Here is a 24,835-nt window from a genome sequence, read left to right on the forward strand (position 1 = left end):
GGTATTTTAAGTTTCTAGTTCTAGTTTCAAAGTAAACCTTCAAAACTTGAGCCCAAGTGAAACTAATGCAATAATATCTGCCTGAATGTGCAGAGAGCCTCAAACAGCAGCTTTGAGAGGTGTCAACTGCCACGTTCATCTTAACTATCAAATCTGCTGTTCTGTGGAGGTCCACAGCATAGGGCTCCCTATGTATCAGAGAGCCTATCCTGCTGCCATCTCATCATAGGTGGGGTGATGGCACTGGGAAGGGGCCATGAAGTTGCCCGATGTGGCATGTACCTAGTTCCCATGTTGCCTTAATCAGCCCTGGTCCACACAGCACCCAATTTAAGAACTGATTAATCTTAACCAGGTACCACTTCTGTTAGTGACCTTACCTGCCAGACACTTTGGTTTCTTTAAGTGGTTACGCAAATGGCTATTTTTTTGTATATTATCCATTCGAGCACCAGCAATTGGGGCTGTCTACAGCCATTGCCTTTGGGGTCCTACAGAACAAAGTTAACAAAGACTGATTTAATCTTTTGTTACCTTTTAGCCAGCAAAAAATAATCACTAAACCCACAGATAAATATTTAATGTTCCTAAAATCAGTATAGATGTCTCCCATGCTCTTCACAGAGGCTTAATGCTCTCTCAACTGTCAATTGTCAAAGTAATTGGGAATAGAGCATCTCACTAGTTTGGGACACTGGAAAGAAAGTGTAGTCTCAACTTCAGATGGAAAAAGGGAAAGAGAGACAGAGGAGGACATAATCCCTATTATTGGTCCCTTTCCCCCAGGCTGTCTAACATTATACAAAACTCAGATGCTCAGTTAGAGGGACTGACTGTTGCTGATAGTTTTTCTGCAGCTAAGTTCAGCAAGACATCAGTTCTTGAAGGGCAGTAAAGTGTCACTGCTGAATGTCAACCTGAATAAAGAAGTGATACAGCTGAACAACCTCAAGGGCCTATTGTCCATTTCTCTTCTCTTTCACTGAGCAAAACTGTTAAAAGGTCAGGAAGAGCTATAACAGAGATAAGTGAAGAACAGCAAATGACAAGCTGTGCAGCCATAAAGACATACACGTGCTTCAGGTGCATTATGAGGGATGATGCAGAAGTCAATGGCTTTATCATCCTTTGCCCTATTTGTCTGTGTGAGAGTGCCTGCCTTAGATTAGCGGGTAATTATCCTTCATATGTCACAGTAAGACTATTTGTCATTATGTTTATTAAACTGTATTATTTCAAGGTAAAAGACAAGAGACAGTTGTCCCCGTCTGCTTCCACTTCCTCCATTTTTCAGATGAAGCCCTCCTCCTTTTCTCTATACTAATTGTCTCCTCCCAGCAGGCTGATGGCATTGCGTTGTCATCTGACTTCCACTTAGCCCCTGCACTTGTCCTCAGCATGTAGCCACTCTGAACTCCGTTCCATCTCCTTCCCACCCCACAGGTATCCATTGATTTTCCCCATGTAAGGCAGTTGTGGGACCCATAAGCAGCAAGAGAAGAGGAGCAGAGAACGGAGGGAGGAGGGGAGAGCTGTTGGTTTTGTAAGGGGAAAGGTGAGTTATTTTGGAGCTGGCTCTTCCTATGAGTAGCAACCTGGTACTATTTCCAGCAGACAGAACCTCCTCTCTGCCACAGATCTTCCAAGGAGACTCCCAAAAGCCTTTAAGAAACTGACAAATCCTGAAGATGTTTTAACACCTTGGGATTAGTCTAGTGGATGTTTTTCCATTTGCCAGCAAAACAGTAATTTTCACAGTAGAAAAGCAAAGACAAAGAAAACCCCACCCCTGTTTGAATGCTCATCACAAAGTTGCTTCTTCCTTCCTCCACTGGCATTTGCTCTTGGAAGAGATTCCATTGCCTCATGCACCATGTGACTTCCCTCTTGTCCTTCAGGACCTTCTCAAAGAGGTAATTAGCTTAGGTATGGAAAACACTGACCATCACCATTTCATGAATCAGATGATCAGTTACCCCTTTTTCCACGAGGCAGTTATTATTTTGATTGTCATATACCTTTAAGTTATGCTGCCAGGGAAATTGTGAATGCAATTAGTGTCTGTCTCTCTCTCTCTCTTACCAGGTGTTTCACTATATTGACAATCTATATGGAATGTTTCCTTGTTGGGCTGTTACTGGTCTTTTGGTGCAGCCTACTGCCACTGCATGTCATCTCTGAGTTGTCCCCAAGGGTAGGGGAAACCCCCTGGGGTTTCAAGGTTTAATTCCCAGCCACAGTTCAATGGCCGCCCAGGAAAACACTACCAGCTGGGACTGTGCTTCCAGCTGGGGTTGACAGAGGAGTACTAGCTCAAGCAAAGCAAGTGCACTAAAAAGAGCAGTGTAGCTGAGGATAGCATAGGTAGGAAGTTCAAGCTAGCAGCCTGAGTAAAAACCTTGCCCAGAGCTCTAAGTATTTACTTATATATAGCCTGAGCCACCACCCGTGCTGAAATAAATTTGTTAGTCTCTAGGGTGCCACAAGTACTCCTGTTCTTTTCATCCGTGCTACGTCGCTCTTTTCAGCATGCTAGCTGGAACAGTGCTAGCATGAGTCTGTCTACCCAAGCTGGGAAGCACTCTCCCGCTGCAATGTAGATGTCTCTGAAAGGGGTGGGGGTTTGCTGACCACAAGACAAGGCAAGGAGCTGCCTTGTATGGCCTGCAGGTTTTTTATGTATGTATTTATTTTAGTTTACTGCTTGTAAAACAGTGTGGCAAGAATGCATCTTGAGGCTTTTGCCAAACTGGAGTCAATTTGGATTAAATATGAACCCGAACTTTCCTCTCTTCCCTGTCCTGCCCCAGGACTGCAACAGCTTCCCTTTCACTGGTTTGTCAGTGCTGTTGGCATCCATTTCTTCAATGACTGTAAGCTTGAATAATTGATAGAGGTAACTAAATGCAGGTTTCTGTTTTTAATAAAGTTAATCTTGAGCACACCAACACCAGAAGGCACCATATCCTGCTTTCTGTGCAATAGCGTGTGGGCTTTTTAAAGACTGAATTTAGACTTTCTTTATTTTCAGCATGTGAGCAGTTGCTGGCTATAAAGCTGTCAGAGTCCCGGAGGTCTGAATGATTGAAATAGTGACACGTACTATAGAATCTGTTACAGACTTTGATTATATCAGTCCCTTTTGTGTGTGTGGTTTTCCCCCATCTTGTTTTTTAATTAAAATATCTATAAAACTTATACATGTTTACACTGAAAATGATGGTCATTGCCTTCCTTGCGTGTGTTTAACTTTGCTTGTGGTGTTGGTTGTGTGGAGTCAGACCAGGGGTGAGTTGGCACCGGTTCGCATGAACTGGTTGTTACATTTTGAAGCGGTTTTAGAACCACTTGTTAACTGGCTTGCCTGCGAGGGAAGCTTTGATGGGCTCTGGCCGGGAAGCCTGTAATTCCTCCTCCTGGCCGCCGGGGGGAGCTGCGCTGAGCTGTGGGAGCCATCTGGGCAGCCTCCTGGCGCTGTTGCAGCTGCTGCTCCTCAGATCAATGGCCCTGGGGCTCCCGCTGCTGCCTGGTGGGTTCCCGGCTGCGTCATGCTGCTCGGGCTGCTCCCAGCCGCTCCCCCCGTGTGAGTGCCCGCAGCCCAGCCCCTGCCCGCAGCCCAGCCCCTGCCCGCACCACACTGCCCGCAGCCAGCCCCTGCCCACACCCCCTGCCTGCAGCCCCTGCTGCACCACACTGCCCGCAGCCAGCCCCTGCCCGCAGCCAGCCCCTGCCCGCAGCCAGCCCCTGCCCGCAGCCAGCCCCTGCCGCACCACGCTGCCCGCAGCCTGCCCACACCCCCTGCCTGCAGCCCCTGCTGCACCACACTGCCCGCAGCCAGCCCCTGCCCGCAGCCAGCCCCTGCCCGCAGCCAGCCCCTGCCGCACCACGCTGCCCGCAGCCAGCCCCTGCCCACACCCCCTGCCTGCAGACCCTGCTGCACCACACTGCCCGCAGCCAGCCCCTGCCCGCAGCCAGCCCCTGCCGCACCACGCTGCCCGCAGCCAGCCCCTGCCCACACCCCCTGCCTGCAGCCCCTGCTGCACCACGCTGCCCACAGCCAGCCCCTGCCCACACCCCCTGCCTGCAGCCCCTGCTGCACCACACTGCCCGCAGCCAGCCCCTGCCCGCAGCCAGCCCCTGCCGCACCACGCTGCCCGCAGCCAGCCCCTGCCGCACCACGCTGCCCGCAGCCAGCCCCTGCCGCACCACGCTGCCCACAGCCACCCCCTGCCCGCACCCCCTGCCCGCACCCCCTGCCCGCACCACACTGCCCACAGCCAGCCCCTGCCGCACCCCCTGCCCGCAGCCCCCTGCTGCTGAGAGCCTGCTGGGGCTTTGATGGAGCAGGGAGCCTCAGAGGCTGTTAGTGGCTGTTGGAGCCAGGGGAGAGACTATTGCTGTGCCTAGAGCTGACTAAGGTGGGCCTGCAGTGAAGGAACTGTGCGTAACCCCCACTGTTATTTGGGAACATACTTGCAAGGGAAGGGGCGCAGCGGAAAGACAGAGTGAACTTCCCACCAAACCAGGACCCAGAGCTGCTGACATTTGGTGGGGGGCAACTCCAATTTTCAGAGGGGTTGTGCCGCTTGTTGCCTTGGCTGGATTGACAGAACCAACACAGTGCTGTCTCCAGCTTCAGATCTTCAAGTGCGCCCATGCAAGCAAGCGTCTAAGACTCTGAAATCCAGAGGAGTGTACACTCCAGGATGGGGTAAATGGTGGCAGTGTAAATGCCAGTTAAGTAAGTGTCATTTATTGCTGTATACCTATATTTGTTAATTGATTTTATTCAACTGCCCCCTGTGGATTTAAATTAGTAGTGACATTTGATCTTGGGCTAGGTCTACACTGGGGGTGGGTGGGGGTCAACCTAAGATAGACAACTTCAGCTACACAAATAGCTTGGCTGAAGTCGGCGTATCTTAGGTCAATTTACTTGGCCATGAGGACGGCGGCGACTCGACCACTGCTGCTCCCCCATTGACTCCGCTTCCGCCTCTCACCACGGTGGAGTTCCGGAGTCGACGGCAGAGCGATTGGGGATCAATTTTATCACGTCTACACTAGACGCGATAAATCAATCCTCAATAGATCGATCACTACCGGCCGATCCGGCGGGTAGTGTAGACGTACCCTTGGTCTATTATACCCTGTTTCTTTCAGTTGTTACCTATATTGGATATATATTATTTATAATTGGCATTTTTTAGTTAGACCCATGCCACAGATTATTATTAGAATAGGTTTATTTCTGGAGGTTCCCAAGGCACACCATTGAGTGTGTACAGGGGCCAGCCAGGTGCAGGCACCACCAATTTAAAATTCCTTTAGGAGTAAAGGGACTGCAGCAGAGGGGTGGATAGAGGATTCTCACGTATCCAACATCACCACTGGGATACTCAGGAGCTCCTTTAATGTCAACACCATCAGGCACTCAGGCGAGTATTGCCTGCTCCTGAGTAACCCAGGGAGGGATGGGTTAGACTGTTATTTATATTGTGGTAGAAGCTTCTGTGACATCTGCTCCTGCACTTCACCCACTCACACCCTTATCTCTCCACTTCCCACTGCCTGCTTCCTATTCTCTTTACAATGTCTGTTGTCTATTGTCTATTCCCCCCTCCTCAGCCAGGTGTCAGCTCACTGGACGCATCCCCATGGTCTCCCTGCAAAGGCTCTAATGCAGTAGTTTTCAACCTGTTTACCATCGTGGACCACGTATGCAGCTCTCTCTGTATAATGTGGACTGAATCCACACACTATATATACTACCTGTATGGCACTGAGGATGTCACATAAGCCACAGCTGTGTGCTGATTGGTCCACAGGCCACAGGTTGAGAATCACTGCTCTAATGAGTCTCTCCACCACTAACCCTATGAATCTATGTATTTCCTTCCAGTCCACTCAGCACTGTGGGACTGGCAAGGGGAAAAGAAGCACAGCAGCTACTCATGGCTGAGTGAGTTGTAGCCTGCATGCTGATATGCAGAGGCACCATAGAGGACTCCTCCGGAGAGGACACCCCTCACCCCCATGATAGGCACCAGACCTTGTGCTGTGATTGGATTTATAATCCTGCAAGTGCTGAACTTCCAGACTCTGCCACCAACTAGCTTGCACGGTTGCTGGCACTCACCACCAGTCAGTTGCTGGCTCTCTCAACCCTGTACATTATCTCCTGCCCCCTCCATTCTGTCTGTCTAACTAGATATTTGTACCACGCTCATCACTGTGCTGTCTGAGAGCCCTGCAGAAAATGCAAACCAAGTTGTCCAAATCTGACCACAATTTGACTTGTCTTTTGTTATCACCCTCCTCTCCTGTGCATATATGTGAGGATCTTCTCTCTCCTGTCCTTTCCTCTAGCATCATCTAAGTGCCCTAACAATTTGGGTTTTTTTTTTTTTTTAAAGATGATTTTCTCTTTCTCTCTTCTTCCTCCTTTCCTTTCTTCCCCAGGACCCTCCTCCCACCAAGAGGTTGGTGATTATTGTGCAAGGGGCACAGATTTTGCAGTTACTAACTCCTTGAACCCAGGCATTGGGCTCTCTTCCATCCACGTTTCCCATTGAGCTGGCTCCTTCAACCCAGACCTCACCTGAATGCTTAGTGTAGCAATACGTTGGATGAAATCCTGGCCCCATTGAAGTCAATGGCAAAACTCCCATTTACTTCAATAGCGTGAGGCGTTCACCCACTATCTTTGTAAACCACCTGTAAAGAACAGGACAGGTTCTGAAAACCAAGAATCTCTCTGGGTTTTAGGGACATGAAGTCTTCTGTGTGTGTATAGTAGTGGACAACGGTGTGTCAGCTTTTGCTCTTACTCCATTCTTTCTCTCTCCTACCAAGCAGCACGCCTCCATTGAATCTCACGTGCAAATAAATTGTTCATGCGGCCAGGAAAAGATGGAAGAGCCCTGCATATTGTAATATGTTGAGAAAGTGAGAACTGGTCAATACCAGTTATTTCTATAGAGAGTAATTAACCATTGGAACAATTACCAAGGGTTGTGGTGGATTCACCATCACTGGAAATTTTAAAATCAAGATTGGGTGTTTTTATAAACGACCAATCAGGAACTACTTTGGGGGATTCTATGACCCTGGGAAGTTAGACAAGATGATAAGAATGGTCCCTCTAGCCTTATAATCTATGGTATTTTCCATGAAAATATGTCATCTGTATTTGAGGAAAGTATCTGACCATGAACTTTAGTTACTCACTATTTCAACCTGAGCATGTACAGTACTACAGCGGACTCTGATAATATTTGATTGATCTGAGTGGCAAGTCAGTCAATGCCATAAATAACTCAATCTGTTTTTCTAGTCTCTCTGAAAGTGTCATTTCTGAACCATTCCTAGTGTCTTCCATTTCCAGGAGCTGAAATTTTAGACTCTGCCACCAATTTCAGTGATTTGTCTAGTCACTCACAGCCCTGAAGAAACTGACAACTCACGGCAGACATTTGTTTGAGAAAAAGCTATTAAGAAAATGTATATCTGGCATGTTTGAGTTATATTTATTAATTATTACAGAGCTTGAAAGATTTACCAAATGCCTACTATTGTTAGCCAGAGGGATAAACCTATTAGCCTAAGGCTGATGTGAAAGATGGGGAAAGATCTACCAGTGACATTCAGAGGCAACAACTCCATTGCCTTGACTGTTGCTCCTAAGCAAAAACAGTGTAAAATGGACATGATTCTTATTGGTTTCACTGCTCCCCCTCAAAGGGTTCTAAGTAGTGGCAGTGAGATTATTCAGCACCTTGTCAATATCACTCTGCTGAGGATCTGGGAAGCTATAATGAGCAGCAGAGATGCTGGAATAAACTGTCTGCAGACTCAGGAAGACTGCTAATAGGTTACATTCATTTTGCATTTGCAATTAGGCTAACATAAATCTAACTGCTTTTTGTTGTTATGGTTGTTAATGGAGCCTAAGTTTTGTAGAAATTGATGGTTCATTCAATAGAGACAGCTTCAGTCACTGAAAGCTTCTGGGATTTTAAAAATATCCGCTGTTAAAGAATTTCTGCTCAATCAAGTGGGGTTATTGTTTACATATTTTAGTTGCAAACAATGGGCCGTATCCTGCAGGCTTTATTATATACCTTTTTTAGGCTATGCTCCCATTGAAATCAATGGAAGTTTAAACTAAATAAGACCTGCAGGATCAGGCTCTGCATCTGTATTACCAAGAGATTTCTCTGCAGTTCAATTGTAATTGCAACATAATTTATCTTTTTTAAATGGTTTCTATTTTTAAAAGATATCTATGAATCCAAAAGCTGCTTCCTTACAGAGAATATTTCCTAATCCTCTCTAGAAGGATTAAAATGTAAAACATTCTAGCAATACAAAAGAGAATCTGTAGGTGGATTTTATACCTGTCTTTTCTCTGTTTAAAAATTTTATATTCTTGCAGCTGAGAAATGAAAAGTTCCTGGAGTTATAGTATCAAACATGCATATATCTTTTTAGGAATTAATTGCAGAAAGCTTTCCTAAGTTATTTTATTTATGTTAACCTCTAAAATTGTGACATGATTCCTGCATCTGAAGATGACAACTAAGGCCTCAATCCTCCAAGGTATTTGGGAACTTGGGAGTTAGGTGCCCAAATAACTTTGAATGTCTGGACCTACTTTCTTCATCCAGTAGAAAACATCTGAACTGTACAGAGAACTGGGAGAGGAAATATTCCACTTGCACTGCATCCTGGAATTACAGGATCAGCTTCACCTTTGTTTAAAATTTTACACTAAGGCTTTTGTCCTGCAAAAACTTACACATTGGCTTAATTTTACAACTGCGAGTAGTCCCCCTGATTTCAATAGTAAAGTTAAGCATGTGCATAACTGCTTGCAGGAACCAGACCTAAAAGAGTTTATTTTCAGCTATATTTTCTAGCTTAATTGGAAACGTGAGAATCTTATTTAAGAAGCTCTGTACAGTATTGCTTAGCTCAGGGCATGTATTCCTAATAACCTAGATAAAGAGGCACAAAGTCTAAATAATTTCCAGGAAATACTTAGGGCCTATGTTTGATGTGGCATACATTAAAAAACATTCAAATTTCAATATTTTCCAGTTGTCCCTACACAGCACAGAAATCCCTGTTTCTATTTATTGGGGGTTAACTGTTCAAAACTGTTGACTAATGTTGTCATTTTGGTGGTGACTACTGTATACAGTATGTAAACTGTTCTTTGTGTGCAGTGGTTGCTAGTATGTAGCAAATATTTACCTACAGTTATTTCAATTCTAAGTACTGTAGGTAAATATTGACTTTTTCATGGAGAGTAGTTCAAAGGAACTGTAGAATTTAGTGTGTTTCAACAAAGCCCACCACACACATGAGAGTGATGCTTATGTTTCAAAGGGGAGAAGTAATTTTTAAAAATATAAATAACTGGTTCAAGCAAGAAAATTATTGTATAATTTGTCTATTAATTCTTTGGCGATATGAGGAAATTGAGTAAATAAATTAAGGAAGTCAAAAGGCATTTTAATTTGCTCAACCAGCATGTACTCAGCAAATCACTGTAGGTCTAATTGTCCTAGAAAGTATTACAGGAAGATATATTTGCACACAAATGAGCTCTTCAGTAAGAATTTGTAAAATGCATTAGGTGCAAACAGGTTTTATTAATCAAACAAACATATATTGAAAACATTCTTTTTCCAGCTTCCTTCAATAACTTACTTTTGTGATGATCCTAAGAAAAACGCCATTCCTAGTTGATGTTTGCACTGTCTCTTTCATACTATCTCATCATAGCAACTGAGGGAATCTTAATACCCATTTCTATTTATATTCCAAGACATGAGTGTCACTGAGCAACAAGTATTTTGGGTTTTGGGGTGGGGTAATTTTTGTTCTTTTGCAAAAGAAGTTGGTTTTGTTTGGGTGTGAGGAAAGGGGACATGTGTGAACTGGTAGGTTTAACTCTGTCTTGAAATGGAAAACTTGTACCACTTCCTAAAAGTTCACTGTAGCACCAGCAACCATAGAGTAGATACAGGTTAACATTCTGCTCCTAATTGCACAAGTTATAACATATGTACGTCACTGTAATTAGATCAGAATTTGTCCAACAACCTGATAGAGGGCCTGAAGTTACTTATATGTACATTTTTCATGACTCCAGCTAGTTCCTTGACTATTCATTGATGCAGGCGGCTTATCGCAGAATATTATATACTATGCATTAAGAGTCACAAAAAAATTCAGTGCCCATATTTCAAATGCATTCAACTTCAGTGACATTATAGGCCATTGAAAGTTTGGATATACTTTTAGAAGAATAGTGTGCCCCAGTATACCAAACAGCCAGATTGAAGAAGCAGAGGTTTGCACTGGAGATAAGACATGCCTCCAAGCTAGAAAAGCCAGAACAGAGACACTAAAATGGATAATTTAAAGCACGTGGATTTGCTGATTTTCATTTAGACAGTATATACTAATACATTAACTAATTTAACACAATTTTTATCTTTAGATTCTTCTTCCTTTTGTATTGTGTTTTTTTTTTAAAATGTCAATGATATTAATTACATTCATTAAGTCCTGGGCTACACTAGTGGGGGGGTTCGAACTAAGATACGCAACTTCAGCTATGCTATTCGTGTCGCTGAAGTCGAAGTATATTAGTTCGACTTACCTGGCCGTCCTCACAGCAGCAAGTCGACTGCCGCAGCTCCCCCGTCGACTCTGCTTACTCTTCCTGCCAAGATGGAGTACAGGCGTTGATTAGCAGATCGATTTATCGTGTCCAGACAAGACTCAATAAATCGATCCTCGATACATCGAACACTACCCATCTATCCGGCGGGTAGTATAGCTGTACCTTTAATCATGATGGGCCTGACTCCACAACCTTTACACCAAGTACTACTGACATAGATAGACCTGTTAGCTGCAGTGAAGTTATCTGTGTGAGCAAGAGTTCTACCATTGGACCCCATAACATGATTGAATTGTATGCCTGCCTTGATATGAAATGTGTCTTCAATACCTAATTGTGCAGTTCGCTAATCCAAACATCCCCTCTCTCCTCTAAGGTGAATGTCAATGCAGAATGATTAAAAATCGCCTGTCCTTACTGCATAGATGGTGGGCCTGATTTTTCACTGCATTACACAAGTCACACATCAGTGTAATGCCTTGAAACTACTGGCTTGGTGCAGTTATTTCTGTTGAGCACTCCAGTCAAATAGTTTATCTTTTAATTTCCCATGAGATGTCAAGTACATATTTTCCCAACCAATAATGCAGATTTAGTCAAGTAATAACTCAGTGGAGGGACTCCACATATGCTCATATCAGTAAGGTTTGGGAATTTGTCCTTATGCTGTTTTCTCATCCTAGCAATTGAGGGAAGCCAGATAACCATCACATTTGCGAATGCACTCACACAGGAACAGGATAAAAGACAAAAACACCACCTCACCTATGGGTGGACACTGTTCACAGAGAGATCAGATATAGCGTGATCAATCACTCCACATCCTCAAAGGAAACCCGGACAACGCTTTCAAAAGACAAGCCTGGGAGCTTAAATTTGTAACTTTGCTCGACACTAAAAATCACGGACTATACCAGAGACACTGGATTTATGGCTTATTACAACAATCTGTACCTCCCTAACCCTCTCTTTTTGTCATAATGGGCCGCTCTATCTTGAATGGTCCCTCACGTTATGTGCTAACTACTTACACTGAACAGTCTCTGAGAGCACCTTTCCCAGACCTGAAGAAAAGATCTGTGTGGTTTGAAAGCTTGTCTGGTCCAGTAAAAGATATCACCTCACTCACCTTGTCTCTCTAATATCTTGGGACCAACAGAGCTACAACTACACTGCATATAGCTGAGATTCCTATAATTTATGGAGTATTTCTCTGTTTTTTTTCCATTTGTTTACTTTTGGCATTTGACAGCACTTTATGCATATTCAGTGTCACTGTTTTCCCTGTATATCAGCTAGTTAATCAGTTTTGTCCTTTTTTGTGTGTGAGAGTCTTTCATGCAACAACAAAGAAGAGAAAAACGTTCTGAGCAATAGGAAAATGAGATTTTAAAACCAGAAAAATTGGCTGGGAGTTTCAGGGACAGGACTTTAATTGGTTTTTTTAGTTTAGTGGGTTTCAAGTTGGTGGTGTGTCTAACTTTTTTACATTTAATATTTAACTAGATTTCATAATTGTGTGACATATTTGTGTTTTAAGGAACCTATTTTTGAAGTTCTGGATAAAAAGGTCGTATTTTAATAATAAAGTATGTAGCTGTGCAAAAAATGAAAGTTTGGTCACATCATCCCATTATTCTCCCTTTGTTTTTGTTTTTTTCCAAGCTGCCTGTCTCGTCCTGGGCTGTATGATTTTTCCTGATGGCTGGGATTCAGATGAGGTAAAACAGATGTGTGGTGAAAAGACAGACAAGTACACACTTGGGGCTTGTTCAGTCCGCTGGGCATATATCCTGGCTATTATTGGAATCTTGGATGCCCTGATCCTCTCGTTTCTGGCATTTGTGCTTGGCAACAGACAAGACAGCTTGCTAGCAGAGGAACTCAAGTTGGAAAACAAAGGTAGGATTGCCTATGGGAACGATACTACTCTGTGCTGCCTCCAGGGCAAATACTTAAAAAAAAAAATCTCTCTCTTTTTAGCAGAATATAGCACACTTTCTTATGTTGTAATTTGCTGGGTGATTTTAATAATGTTTTAGTTCCCAAATCAAAGACCTCCTTAAGTTACAATAATTTCTACTCTGTTAAAGAACTTGCTGATTTGTACTTAACATTCTGGAAGGAGTAGATAAAATATTTTTTTCATATCGTTTTGTATTTCATTAGCATTGAAACTTTGCCATCTTCATCCTTGTCCATACGCCTCTCTACATTTGTTCTTATTTTTGGTTCCTTTAGGATTTTGGGTTGTAATATAAATACCTGCAGTATACTAATGTTGCTGTGCAATAGAAAGTAACAAAGGGAATGGATGGCTTGGGAGACTGGTAATGAGCTATGTAATGGGATAGCCCGGGGTAGTCAATAGGCAGACCACGGGCCAAATCCAGACCACCAGATGCTTTTGAACGGACTTTGAAATCTTTTTATTTACTTATTATCATTATTGTTGTTGTTTTCTCTGGAGTCTGGACCTTGACTATACATCGACCAAGAAATCTGGACCTTGACAAAAAATAATTGACTACCCCTGAGATAGTCTATGTAATGAGGTGCCATGGTCTAGTGGATTGACAACAGAGCTCCAAGCCACAACATGAAAGTTCTAACCCTTGTCCTGATTTAACGCACTGTGTTGCCATGGATGTGGGGTAGGTTAATAATTAAATGTTTATACAGTGATTTGGGAATGTGGCATTCTCCACCCCTCAGAAGCCAGTGGAAGCTAAAAGCTGCTTGTTTGGCAGCCTACATTGTGTATAGCAGTTCATTTCAGTCCTGTTCCTAATGCACAGTTGTCCACATCTCTGCCAGCTAGCACCAATTGTAATCAGGCAGCACACGGAGGCCAAAGACTGATCTGACTTGAAGACTGAACTACCCACACAACTCTAGGACTCGCTACTGCCCTATTAATGTTAAGGTGCCTAGGAAGGCTTGTATTGCCATTGCCTTTAATCTGCATGTTCTGTGGATAAACCGAGGGCTTCATTTTCCAGGTCTGTCAGTGTGGCATCTTTCCACAAGAATGACATTCACTTACCATTTTAAAAGGAAATTATGATAGGAAAATTCATCTCTGTGTCTTCTAAGTGTGGCAAAAGCACATTTAGCATTTTACTCAGTATACAATTGAAACTAAAAGTGCACAGGGTCAGAATTTTGGCTTGCTTATCTGAATTCCACCTACCAGAATTTCAGATATACTTTTTTTTTAATGTATTGAACTATGTCTTTAATGAACATATTAATTCAAGGTATACAGCTAGATGATAAAACACTTTCCACCTTAAATTTGTGAATGTTTGTGTGTATCTTAATTTGTTTCCCAAAATTTGCCTTTGCTCCAATAGAATTATATGATTGTACCACTTTTATACCAACTGATCCTGGGGGCGTACATTACGAAAGACTCGGGTCTGCTCTAACCAATGCCAGCTGCAATGGCCCCTTAAGAGCGCTTCAAAAATTACTGGAGTGGAAGACATCCTGGCCACTCTTAGCATGCCCTGTACACCAGGGAGGCCAGATAGCATGGCATACAGCCGGCTGTACTGGGCTCTACATCAGCCAGAGATTCCCCTATGGAAAGGGAATGCCCAGCTGTCCACTTATGTCATCTTCTACCACAAAAGGGCCAGGCTATGGACCAGAGATCTGTCTCCACATTTTCTGATATTGTTATGGAGTAGCCAGGCATGAAAGAATGCAATAACGTATAAGCATAGAAACATTAGCTGATACAGAAAAATCACAGTGCACAGGGTCATTATTCGAGATTGTTGATGGTTATAATTGTAAGATTAATCTTGGGCCCAATCTTGCAGTCCTAACTCAAGAAAACTCCCAGTGACTTTAATGACAGTTTGTTTGAGTAAACCCTTTTGTACCAGAATTATTTCTGGAAACTGGAACAAGGAAGTGTATACAAAACAAGATGGTAAAGTAAAGTGACAAAATCAGAGAAAAGAATAGTCTGTACTCTTCTGTGTTTTTGACATTCAGAATAGCTAAATGTTAAGTTAATGAATGCTCAAAAATAAGAAACATGTCTTAAAATTCTGAATGGGAGAGGACTGAGACAAGTGTTCCGTATGCAAGACAGCTATATTTTTTCACCATTTCTTACTCATCTCTAATTTACTCAGGTTTGAGAGTAAATCTAACACACTGATCAACATGTGTTCTAGATTTGATTACTATAACAGAGTCTGGAATGTAGTTTTCAGTGTATAGTCTGTATGCACGTTTGCTGATATGTAAGTTCTGTGTTAGAATCTGTATATTTTTCACACAAAATCAACTGTAACCTGAAGGAAAGAGGCATCTTTAAAAAGACTTTCACATAGTACTTATGCCATTAATGAAAAGAGAGAACCAAAGAGCTGTGCATATTTTGCTTTTTGTTACAGGAACCAACAGTAGTGGCTTAAAGCACTGTACATTATCAAAATTAGTGGCAATCAGAGTGATAGTACACAGGATAGGAATTTATCTTGGTTTTAGGCTTCATCAATACCTGGAAAAAGACTGTTATGGCAGAATGTTCTCGTTTCATGCATGTTATGAGGCATCAATGTATAAGGATTCAGGATGAAACTCTCCTCTTCCTCAGGAAGAGTTAGTTACCCCATGCAGTAAACTCCACACAGAGAGACGTCAGTGGGATTGTGTAAGTTAAAGCACTCTCCTTTGACTGGTTGGGCTATCAAACCAACTTTTCTGAGGTTCCTTGGAAGGACAGAACAGCTACAAGAAAGGAGGGTTGACACTTCAGGCTCACCTTTTGAGACCAGATGGTCCCAGGTGAGCAGTTTGAACTAGGGGTTTCCCAGCCTAAAAAGCCCCAGGGCTGAGACAGGGAAAGGGAATAGTGTGCTAGGCAGGAGAGCCAAAGACAGAGACAAGAGCGAGTTGCTCCTTAGTGACGGGGCAGTGGTGTCTTAGTTGAAGTTTCTGTAAGAAGGAATTTCCTGTGTGCAGTTTTCACCATCTCTGTTGCAGGTGGACGGGACTTGTGTACATTTGGTAAATAAATAAATGACACTAGAATGTCCCTTGCTGATTTCTGCTCCAATGGAAAACTGAGTTTAAAAATCCAAAAAGCTGCTGCTGCTTAGCAAAGAAGCAACAGTGCACTTCCTAGAGAGCCTGTACGATGAAGTACTCTTCAGCTGTCATGTCATGCCTAAGAAAGATAGCTTGCTCACATACACATATGGCTTATAATAAATGTGCATTAAATACACCAAAAACCCTCACGTTTCCATCAGGCAGATACAGAAACATACAAGTCTGTGTTTTCAAACTTGGGTGCTTAACTATGGATTTGGATGCCCAATTTTAGGCATCCAAGTTGGAAAATTATGGCCACAATGTCTACAAACATTCAAATGGTCATAATCTAACTGAAGCAGGCATGCTGGGCTCCCTTGTCCTCCAGGTATTCACAATAAGCTTAGCTATTCCCCTTCATTCTACAGAATCAAATCATAGAATATCAGGGTTGGAAGGGACCTCAGGAGGTCATCTAGTCCAACCCCCTGCTCAAAGCAGGACCAGTCCCCAACTAAATCATCCCAGACAGGGCTTTGTCAAGCCTGACTGTAAAAACCTCTAAGGAAGGAGATTCCACCACCTCCCTAGGTAACCCATTCCAGTGCTTCACCACCCTCCTAGTGAAAAGGTTTTTCCTAATATCCAACCTAACCTCCCCCACTGCAACTCGAGACCATTACTCCTTGTTCTGTCATCTGGTACCACTGAGAACAGTCTAGATCCATCCTCTTTGGAACCCTATTTCGGGTAGTTGAAAGCAGCTATCAAATCCCCCCTCATTCTTCTCTTCTGCAGACTACATAATTCCAGTTCCTTCAGCCTCTCCTCATAAATCGTGCTCCAGCCCCCTAATCATTTTTCTTGCCCTCCACTGGACTCTTTCCAATTTTTCCACATCCTTCTTGTAGTGTGGGGCACAAAACTGGACACAGTACTCCAGATGAGGCCTCACCAATGCCGAATAGAGGGGAATGATCTGCTGGCAGTGCCCCTACTTATACAGCCCAAAATGTCATTAGCCTTCTTGGCAACACGGACACACTGTTGACTCATATCCAGCTTCTTGTCCACACTAACCCCTAGGTCCTTTTCTGCAGAACTGCTGCCTAGCCGCTCAGTCCCTAGTCTGTAGAAGTAAATGGGATTCTTCCATTCTAAGTGCAGGACTCTGCACTTGTCCTTGTTGAACCTCATCAGATTTCTTTTGGCCCAATCCTCTAATTTGTCTAGGTCCTTATGTATCCTATCCCTACCCTCCGGCGTATCTACCACTTCTCCCAGTTTAGTGTCATTGGCAAACTTGCTGAGGGTGCAATCCACGCCATCCTCCAGATCATTAATGAAGATATTGAACAAAACCAGCCCCAGGACTGACCCTTGGGGCACTCCTCTTGATACCGGCTGCCAAATCCCCTGAGGTCTCCTGAGATATAAACATCTAATATTTAAAATTTTGCTTTAAAAATTGGCACTTAATTTTCTGTAAAATAACTCCTAAAATTTAATTATTTTTGTTCTAGTCTCTTTCCTTAATTGACATTTTCCTTTCCTTGCCATGGTTACCCACCTCTCTTCCATCCTTCATTTGTACAAGCTTAGGAGTGATCCACATGTTTCCTCTAGTTCCATGCTCAGGGTGCTTTTTAATGCTTGTAACACAAAACCAGCTTGACCAGTTGTATTCTTACTTTACAAGGAAGAGGGAAACTACCTGGGTCCTATTCTTTAGTGAATCCATTGCTGCAGCCAAACACCACATTTACCAGATAAGCCAGGCAGACTTGCAGAGCTGGGACTAAGATCCTAAGACAAATGTTTATTCTTAGGTGCCTAAAAGGAAGAGTCATATAACTACTTCCAGGGCCGGTGCAAGGATGTTTCGCGCCCTAGGCGAAACTTCCACCTTGTGCCATCCCGCGCCCCCGCCCTGAGGTGCTCCCCCTCTCTGCCCTGAGGCGCCCCCCCTTGCAGCAGCTCCCCACCCTCTGCCCTGAGGCACCCCCCCGCGCCCCAGCTCACCCCTGCTCCGTCTCCACCCCGAGCACACCATCGCTGCTTCACTTCTCCTGCCTCCCAGGCTTGCGGCACCAATCAGCTTAGGCACTGCAAGCCTGGGAGGCAGGAGAAGTGAAGCAGCTCACCCCTGCCCCGCCTCCTCCCCGAGCACACCATCGCCGCTTCACTTCTCTTGCCTCCCAGGCTTGCAGCGCCAATCAGCTTAGGCGCTGCAAGCCTGGGAGGTGGGAGAAGTGAAGCAGCCACGGCGTGCTCGGGGCGGAGGCGGGGCAGGGGGTGAGCTGGGGCTGGGAGTTCCCCTGCGTGCCGCCCTTCCCCCCCTTACTTGCTGCAGGTGGCCCTCCCCGCGCTCCCCTGCCACAGCTCCCTCCACCTAAATGCTGGTGGCGACCGGGGCGGCCGAAGATCCGGCCACCGCGGTTGCTGCTGAAGAAAATGCCGCCCCCCAATCCTAGTGCCCTAGGCGACTGCCTAGGTTGCCTAAATGGTTGCACTGGCCCTGACTACTCCACTTTTCATAGGTGCTGAATAAAAATTGAATCATTCATTTCAGTGCCTAATTTTAGACAGAGAAACTTGGAAATCCTTGCCCTAGTTGATAGTTCCCAAACACAATTCTCTGCCATTTGAACTAAGGCAAAAAGCTCTGTTAAAGTGGTAAAAGACTCAGATGTTCTCTTTCAGCTGCAACCAGCTACAAAAAAGTCAAGCTGCTCATACGTACACTATAATCATTACAATTAGATGCAATTGCTAATTACTTTGTTTAATTACAATCCATTTTCTTCAAATACAGCCTACAACATAGGCCCTACACAATGAATTTACAAGGCTTTTTAAACATAAGGGAAGTTTGAACGGTTAGGACCAAGACATTTTTGATCCGGAGGTTCACAAGGAAATCTTAAATGCAAATCCAAAAAAATGTAATGACTTATAACCAAAAGGCAGTTTAACTGAGTCTCTTAAAACTGTATCTGAAAAAATCTCCACCTCCAGTGTAAACCTGGCTATTTACAGGTTATACCAACTTTGCCACCCAGAAGTATATGGGAGATAAAAATAAGGCTGCTTATGATTGCAGCCTTAACTGTGGTGAGAACATCACATCTCCATAATAAGGAACCTGCCTACACCCAGCACTGTATGTGAGGTCTAACCAGGGCCGGTGCTTCCATTAGGCAACCCTTGGCGGTCGCCTAGGGCGCCAGGATTCGGGGGGCGGCATTTTGTGCGCTCCCCACAGGGCGCACAGGAGCTTCCGGTTCCGCTGCCATTGCGCTGCTGAAGAAGGACCTTCTGCCAATGTGCCACGGAAAACAGCGGCAGGCAATTGAGCAGCTCAGTGACTGCCGCTGTCACCTGCGGCATTTCGGCAGAGGGTCCTTCTTCGGCAGCACGACGGGAGTGGAACCGGAAGCTCTCGCGCGCCCCGTGGGGAGAGCACAAAATGCTGTCCCCCGGATTCTGCCTAGGGCGCCAGAAATCCTGGCGCTGCTCCTGGGTCTAACCACAGCTTCATAAAGACAAATTATAACCTCTCTGTTCCTACATGTGATACTTGTAGTAGAGCATTCAGTCCCCCCACCCCCACCCCCAACAGTCTGCTGTGGTATTAAATATATTGTCTGTGTCTACACTGCAGTGGTCATCTGTTTCAAGTAATATAACTCAACACATCCATAGTACGTATGGACTACATTTTGATCTCAGATATGTGCAGATAGATCCTATTGATTTCAATGAAAGAGGTGTATTTGTTAGAGGAATTAATAGGATCCCATACTTTCTGTGCATTCCTATGTCTCAACCTGCATTAGGATCTGCTAACATGATCTCAACACCTGTGCAAAGTCACGTGGTCAATACAACTCCACACAAGCATAGGAGTTTTTGTGACAGTTCTTGGGGTACCCAGGATTGGAAGTCACCTTGTTACGCTCACACTGGCAGCTGGGGGTGTCTTGCCTGTGCTTAACTGGGTGTCAGCTCCCTGACACTGCCAGGTTGTTAGCCCAGAGAAATGTGTGTGAGCAGCTACGCCAGGACTGACTTTGCCTTGCAAATTAACAGTAGATGCACCTGAGTCCCTAAGCCCCTTTGAAGTGTTTCGCTGTAATATCCAGCCCCTTCTCCACTGAACACTCATAGAAATACCAGGTCAGCTGTCCCCAAGGGAACTATGTGCACACCAGCTTGGATGATTCAGCTCAGGATCAGCACCTAGCTTAATATCACAGCACTTAGATGTAAACATAGTGAAAACAAGGATAAGTTTATTATCACATATTCAAATAATAGTGAGTAATGATATTGGAAACAAAAGGTTACATATACAACATAATTATTACATGTTTTCTGGAGACTAAACTTGACTTAACAGGTTAACCTCTTATCTAAAGTTTTATCTTAGCTAGTGTCTTCAGAGGCGGATTAAGGATGTGGGGGGCCCTGGGCCACAGCAAGTGAGGGCCCCTCCCCACCTCTTGCACCTGCAGTCCCCCCTCTTCCCTGGAAGAAGCACCAGGCAGGGGGAGCAGGGCAAGCCCCCAAGCCCTGACCCCGTTCCCCAGCAGGAGCACCGGGTGGATGATTGGGTGCCTATTTTTCCAGGGCATCAATTGGCCAGGACCCTGGGAACAGGCCCCGTTGGCCCAGTGGCTAATCCACCACTGAGTGTGTTTCAACCAAAGCTGGCTGAGATCTTGTTTTCATGAATGTAAATGCACTGCCCATTTAGTCCCTGGGTGCAGAATAAGGGGGTGTCTTCTTTGCCTTCTACTTTTAGTCCCCAAAGTTCATTGTCTGTACTCAGAGATAGTATAACTCGCTGTCGCTTGTTTTTCCTGTGAGCTGCTTCTCTATTGACTTTGCATCTTTTCATTGACTTTGTATGTAAGAGGGTATCCGCTGTGTTAACTTACAATGCTTAATTAACATCCTGAGGGAGAGAGAGAGGTGAATAAACATCCTTTGGCTGGCAGAAAATCTTTCTCCACCTCTGCTGATACCTTTATACAGACTCTAAGAACATATTTTCAGTATATATGCATAAATCCTTATATAGCGCCTTTACATAAATTTCACAACAATATTGACCAGTGTGACCCCAGTTGTCATTGAAGACCTTACATGACATTCTTTAATGAACCAGCATGTACATACCAGAATCAGGATATTGCTGTAAGTCCCTTGCCAGTTGGCATTAAGGGATTTTTGGGTCACTGTCCTCACTAGTGGGGTCCAATGGAGAAATGGGTCCAGGATAGTAAACAATATAACCTAAAATTATCAGGAAGAGACTGCTGTGGTGCTAAAGACAGACTCTTAACTTTTGCTATTGAATCTACATAGTTAAACCCCACCTATTCAGATCCTATGGCAGAATCAAGGGCTTTGTTTAGAAACGATACAGAGAGAGTGTAGAGAACAGTCATTAAGATAACAGAGGAGTTAGAAGAAATAAACTATGGCGAAAGATTACATACATTAAATATGCACCACCTTGCAAAACAGTCTGCTTATACAGTAGTATGTGAATTCATAAAGAAACTTACCAACAAAAGGAGGAGAAATTGTTCTAATTTGCTGGCAACAGTAAGACTAGAATAAATAAAATATACTGTATAATGGGATTTAGAAAATATGCATATATTTACCAGTGAGATTAAAATAGAGGCTTTCAACAGTAAATTAAAGTAACTAATAAAGTAAAGGACTATCCTGCACTAGTGCAGAGTGATGTATTGGATAATCCAGGAGTTTCTTTCCAGCCTGACTTTCTGTGATAAGATGAAATCCTCTCTCCCCCAAACATATACATGCATTAGTCTCTGTAAAAATATGAAAAACCATGAAGTAAGGGTGCCCGCTCCCCAATGATTAATGAAGGAAGAGTATGAAGAATGGTATTCTGCTTCATGGAAGGAGGGCTCTCATGCTGCTAAACTCTGTGGGGAGCCTCATTCAATAGCAATATTAGAGAAAAAAATTGTCGTCCTAATGAATCAGTCGAATGAGGCACACAATGCTGCCACTTCAAGGCATTACTGGTAGAAGATTTTTTCCCTAATTAGATTTAATAATGCCTAAAATTAAAAATAATTTTGACTGCCTGTATTATATGTAAAAAAAACAACAACCAGAAAGGCTCAGAAGGTAGGAGATACAATCCTTTTAGTGAATTGAGGTCCAGGGATAAGCTGAAGTAATACAGGGCACTTGGCTCACAACAGATTTTTCCCTTGATCTACATCTCTATTCTCTATGTCCAGGCATAACTTGAACCCCTCTTATGACAAAACACTGTTCACATTAGCTGTACATCTTTGTAACAAATGCAGCACAGAAGAGACAGAATACACAATACTGGGCCAAATTAATAGAGTTGCAGGTACTTGAGACAGGGCTGAATTTGTTCCACTATATCCAGAGGAACAAAGCATTGATTGGTTGAAGGTGTATATTTTAAATCCACAGTTATTGAGGTAGTTTCTATAAGCAGGGGGAGTAGTGAGTGGCATAAATGTAACGTGTGAGTGCCAGGGTGAGGAATGAGTCCCAGTAAACTGCAGGATAAAGAACATGCAGTAAAATTTCATACCAATACTAGAAGTTGCATTAGAAGTGATGTTGTAGTCTTGTGATGTTATGTCCAAAACTGAATAAAAGTCAGAAAATGTTTGCCTGCAATGCCTGAGCATAGCCTGTAGGCCCCCTCCAAAATTTTAGGGATTGCATTAATAAATAAAGAAAACAGAGTTTGAAACAGAAACCCATTTATCTTACTTTATTTAGTCATCATCTCTTCTCGTGTCTTTCCACCACAATCATAGTATTTTCCAGTGTTGGGCACATAATATGGCCCAGGCAAGATCGTCTATGGTGCACAATTCCTCCAGGAGCCAGCAGACCAATAGATGTTCCATGGTTTGTGTTTCACCACAGTCATGTGTGTCTGTATCATTGGAATAGTCCCACTTTTGTATATTGACTTTTGACCTACTGATTCTTGTTCAGACGTGATTTAAATATCTCCAGGTCAACCAGTCCTTCTCCACACCCACAGGAAGGCGTTTGGCAATGTCACATATGCATTTGGTTTGTCCTCTTAGAGTAATTCAGGCCATGTGCACCATAATTTCCAGTCATGTAGCCGTCAGTGATTTTTGAAGTGGTTTCATTGCAGCTAGGAAGCTTTTCTGTGGTGGGGCCATGTGGTGAATGTCTGGTATCTTCAACCTGTCATAATCATTCCATTTTGCTTGTGACTGCTCTCCTGATATCCGGTGGAGCAATTCCAGCAAGCACATAAAGGCTGTTCACGTTTGTTGATTTTAGACATCCCATGATATAGTGGCAGCTGTCATTCAGCACAGGGTCCAACTTCTTTGAGTGAGCAGCTCTTTCCCACACCAGACATACATATTCGGCTGTTGAATAGCAAAGTGCAGATGCAGTGGCTCTTCGTGTTGCTGGGTTGGTTCCCCATTTTCAATTTGCAAGCTTCCGGAGTATGTTCTGGGCACTCACTTTGCCTCTTACTGTAGGATTAACTGCTTTTCAACAAGTTGTGATAGGCACTTATCCAACAAGTTAGGATAAGACACCTATACAGTCAGAGGTGAAAGTAACATAAAAGTCTTACCGGTACGGGGGCCTGGCTCCGGCAGAAGGGGCGGGGCCTCATGCTTTAAGGATCCTATCAGCAGGGCTGCCAACGGGGTGGGAGGGCAAAAGGGGCAGTGACGTTAAAGCCATGGCAGTGCTTTAACGTCGGCTGTGTACAGGCCCGTACCGGCAGCCACTTCTTACTGGTATGCTGTACCGGCCCACTTTCACCTCTGCATACAGTTTAAAGAGGTGACATAGTAGTGATATAGGCCTGGAGTTCTTTGGCTCCATTGTGTCCTTTCCCACCCTCAGGAGTGCCACAACACATGCACATAGTCAGAACTTGAGTACTTTGTATATGGCTGAGCATGTGGCTCCAATGGTGTTTAGTTGTGATACAAAACTACACATTAAAGCAATACTTTTTAAAACATGAGTCAAAAGAATGACTTACAAATCTGAAAAGGCTCCAACCGATGATGTTCACCTAGGGTTTCTTGAAATGAATTCTTCTGCAACACCTGTAAGCTGTCAATCATCAGATTTGTCCTTCTGTACCAGTAAAATCATACCCCACTTGAGCCATGATTGTTTCTGAACTGACTTTAATGATCTTTCTGAAAGCTGACAGTTGGCTTCCAGCAGATGAAGCTGAGCTATCGGTCAATCCTGATTGAAATCGTTATTATACATTTGAAGCATGCCTTGAACTTGTGTTTCTGTTACATTTTGGAGTCATGAGAGTTTCAAGATTTGAATCATTTTGTTGTTTAAATCTTGATTGAATACTGGACGCTGTAAAATCAATTACTTCAAAATAGCTGTAGTTCTAAAATTCTTTTGACAAATTTGGGTAGTTGGATTCACCTGTATTTATCTGCATTTTCTTGAGAATTTTTCTCTTTCTGAAGCTTAGGCATTTCAATTATCTCCAGCTTTAAACTGTTCTGGTAGATTTGTTACCAGAACCTCAGTGATAAGAGACAGGAACTTAAGGCAACAGGAATAAGTGCACTAGCCACTCGCAAGAGCTGGAGTAGGCATGCGCTGTGCATTGCACAGACGCGACACGGAGCCGGGACAGAGGCGAGTTACTGTCTCAAGAATTACAGCTTCTATTTGATCAGATGGCCTGAAGTAAATTAAGGGTCATTTTCATTCTGAAAAAATTGACCTTCTGTTGCTGAGATGCCAGCCCCTCTTTTGCTCTCGTGTCTTAGTGAGAGCAAATGAATATGGTTATTGGCTCCCATTTGTGTACAGGAGATCTGGATGTTGTCCAACTCTGTCTCCTTCTGCTCCTCACTGGAAGGAGAAGAGGAGGATGGAAAAAGGACCCATACAGTTCTCCCCACAGAACGGAGAGCCAACCACCACCTTTGTTCTCTTCTATATTTGCATTAAGTTCAGCCACAGAAGCACCTCAAAATAAACCCTGCTGTTTGG

At 43.8% G+C, this 24,835-nt stretch overlaps 1 protein-coding gene across 6 annotated transcripts in view; it reads left to right on the top strand.

Moving 5' to 3' along the window:
* LHFPL3 (LHFPL tetraspan subfamily member 3) overlaps nt 1-24,835 on the top strand; it is a 414,492-nt gene that overhangs the window by 264,665 nt on the left and 124,992 nt on the right. For 5 of the 6 annotated variants that reach the window (XM_044979545.1, XM_044979554.1, XM_044979527.1 and 2 more), the window contains exon 2: nt 12,365-12,601. In XM_044979545.1, the coding sequence (XP_044835480.1) occupies nt 12,365-12,601 (237 nt within the window). Of the gene's footprint in view, nt 1-12,364; nt 12,602-13,169; nt 13,736-24,835 lie in introns of those variants that run through there. The other variant, XM_044979517.1, reaches the window with a different exon arrangement.

Source organism: Mauremys mutica, chromosome 1 (assembly GCF_020497125.1).
Source record: "Mauremys mutica isolate MM-2020 ecotype Southern chromosome 1, ASM2049712v1, whole genome shotgun sequence".
In the NCBI taxonomy this organism is placed as follows: domain Eukaryota; kingdom Metazoa; phylum Chordata; order Testudines; family Geoemydidae; genus Mauremys; species Mauremys mutica.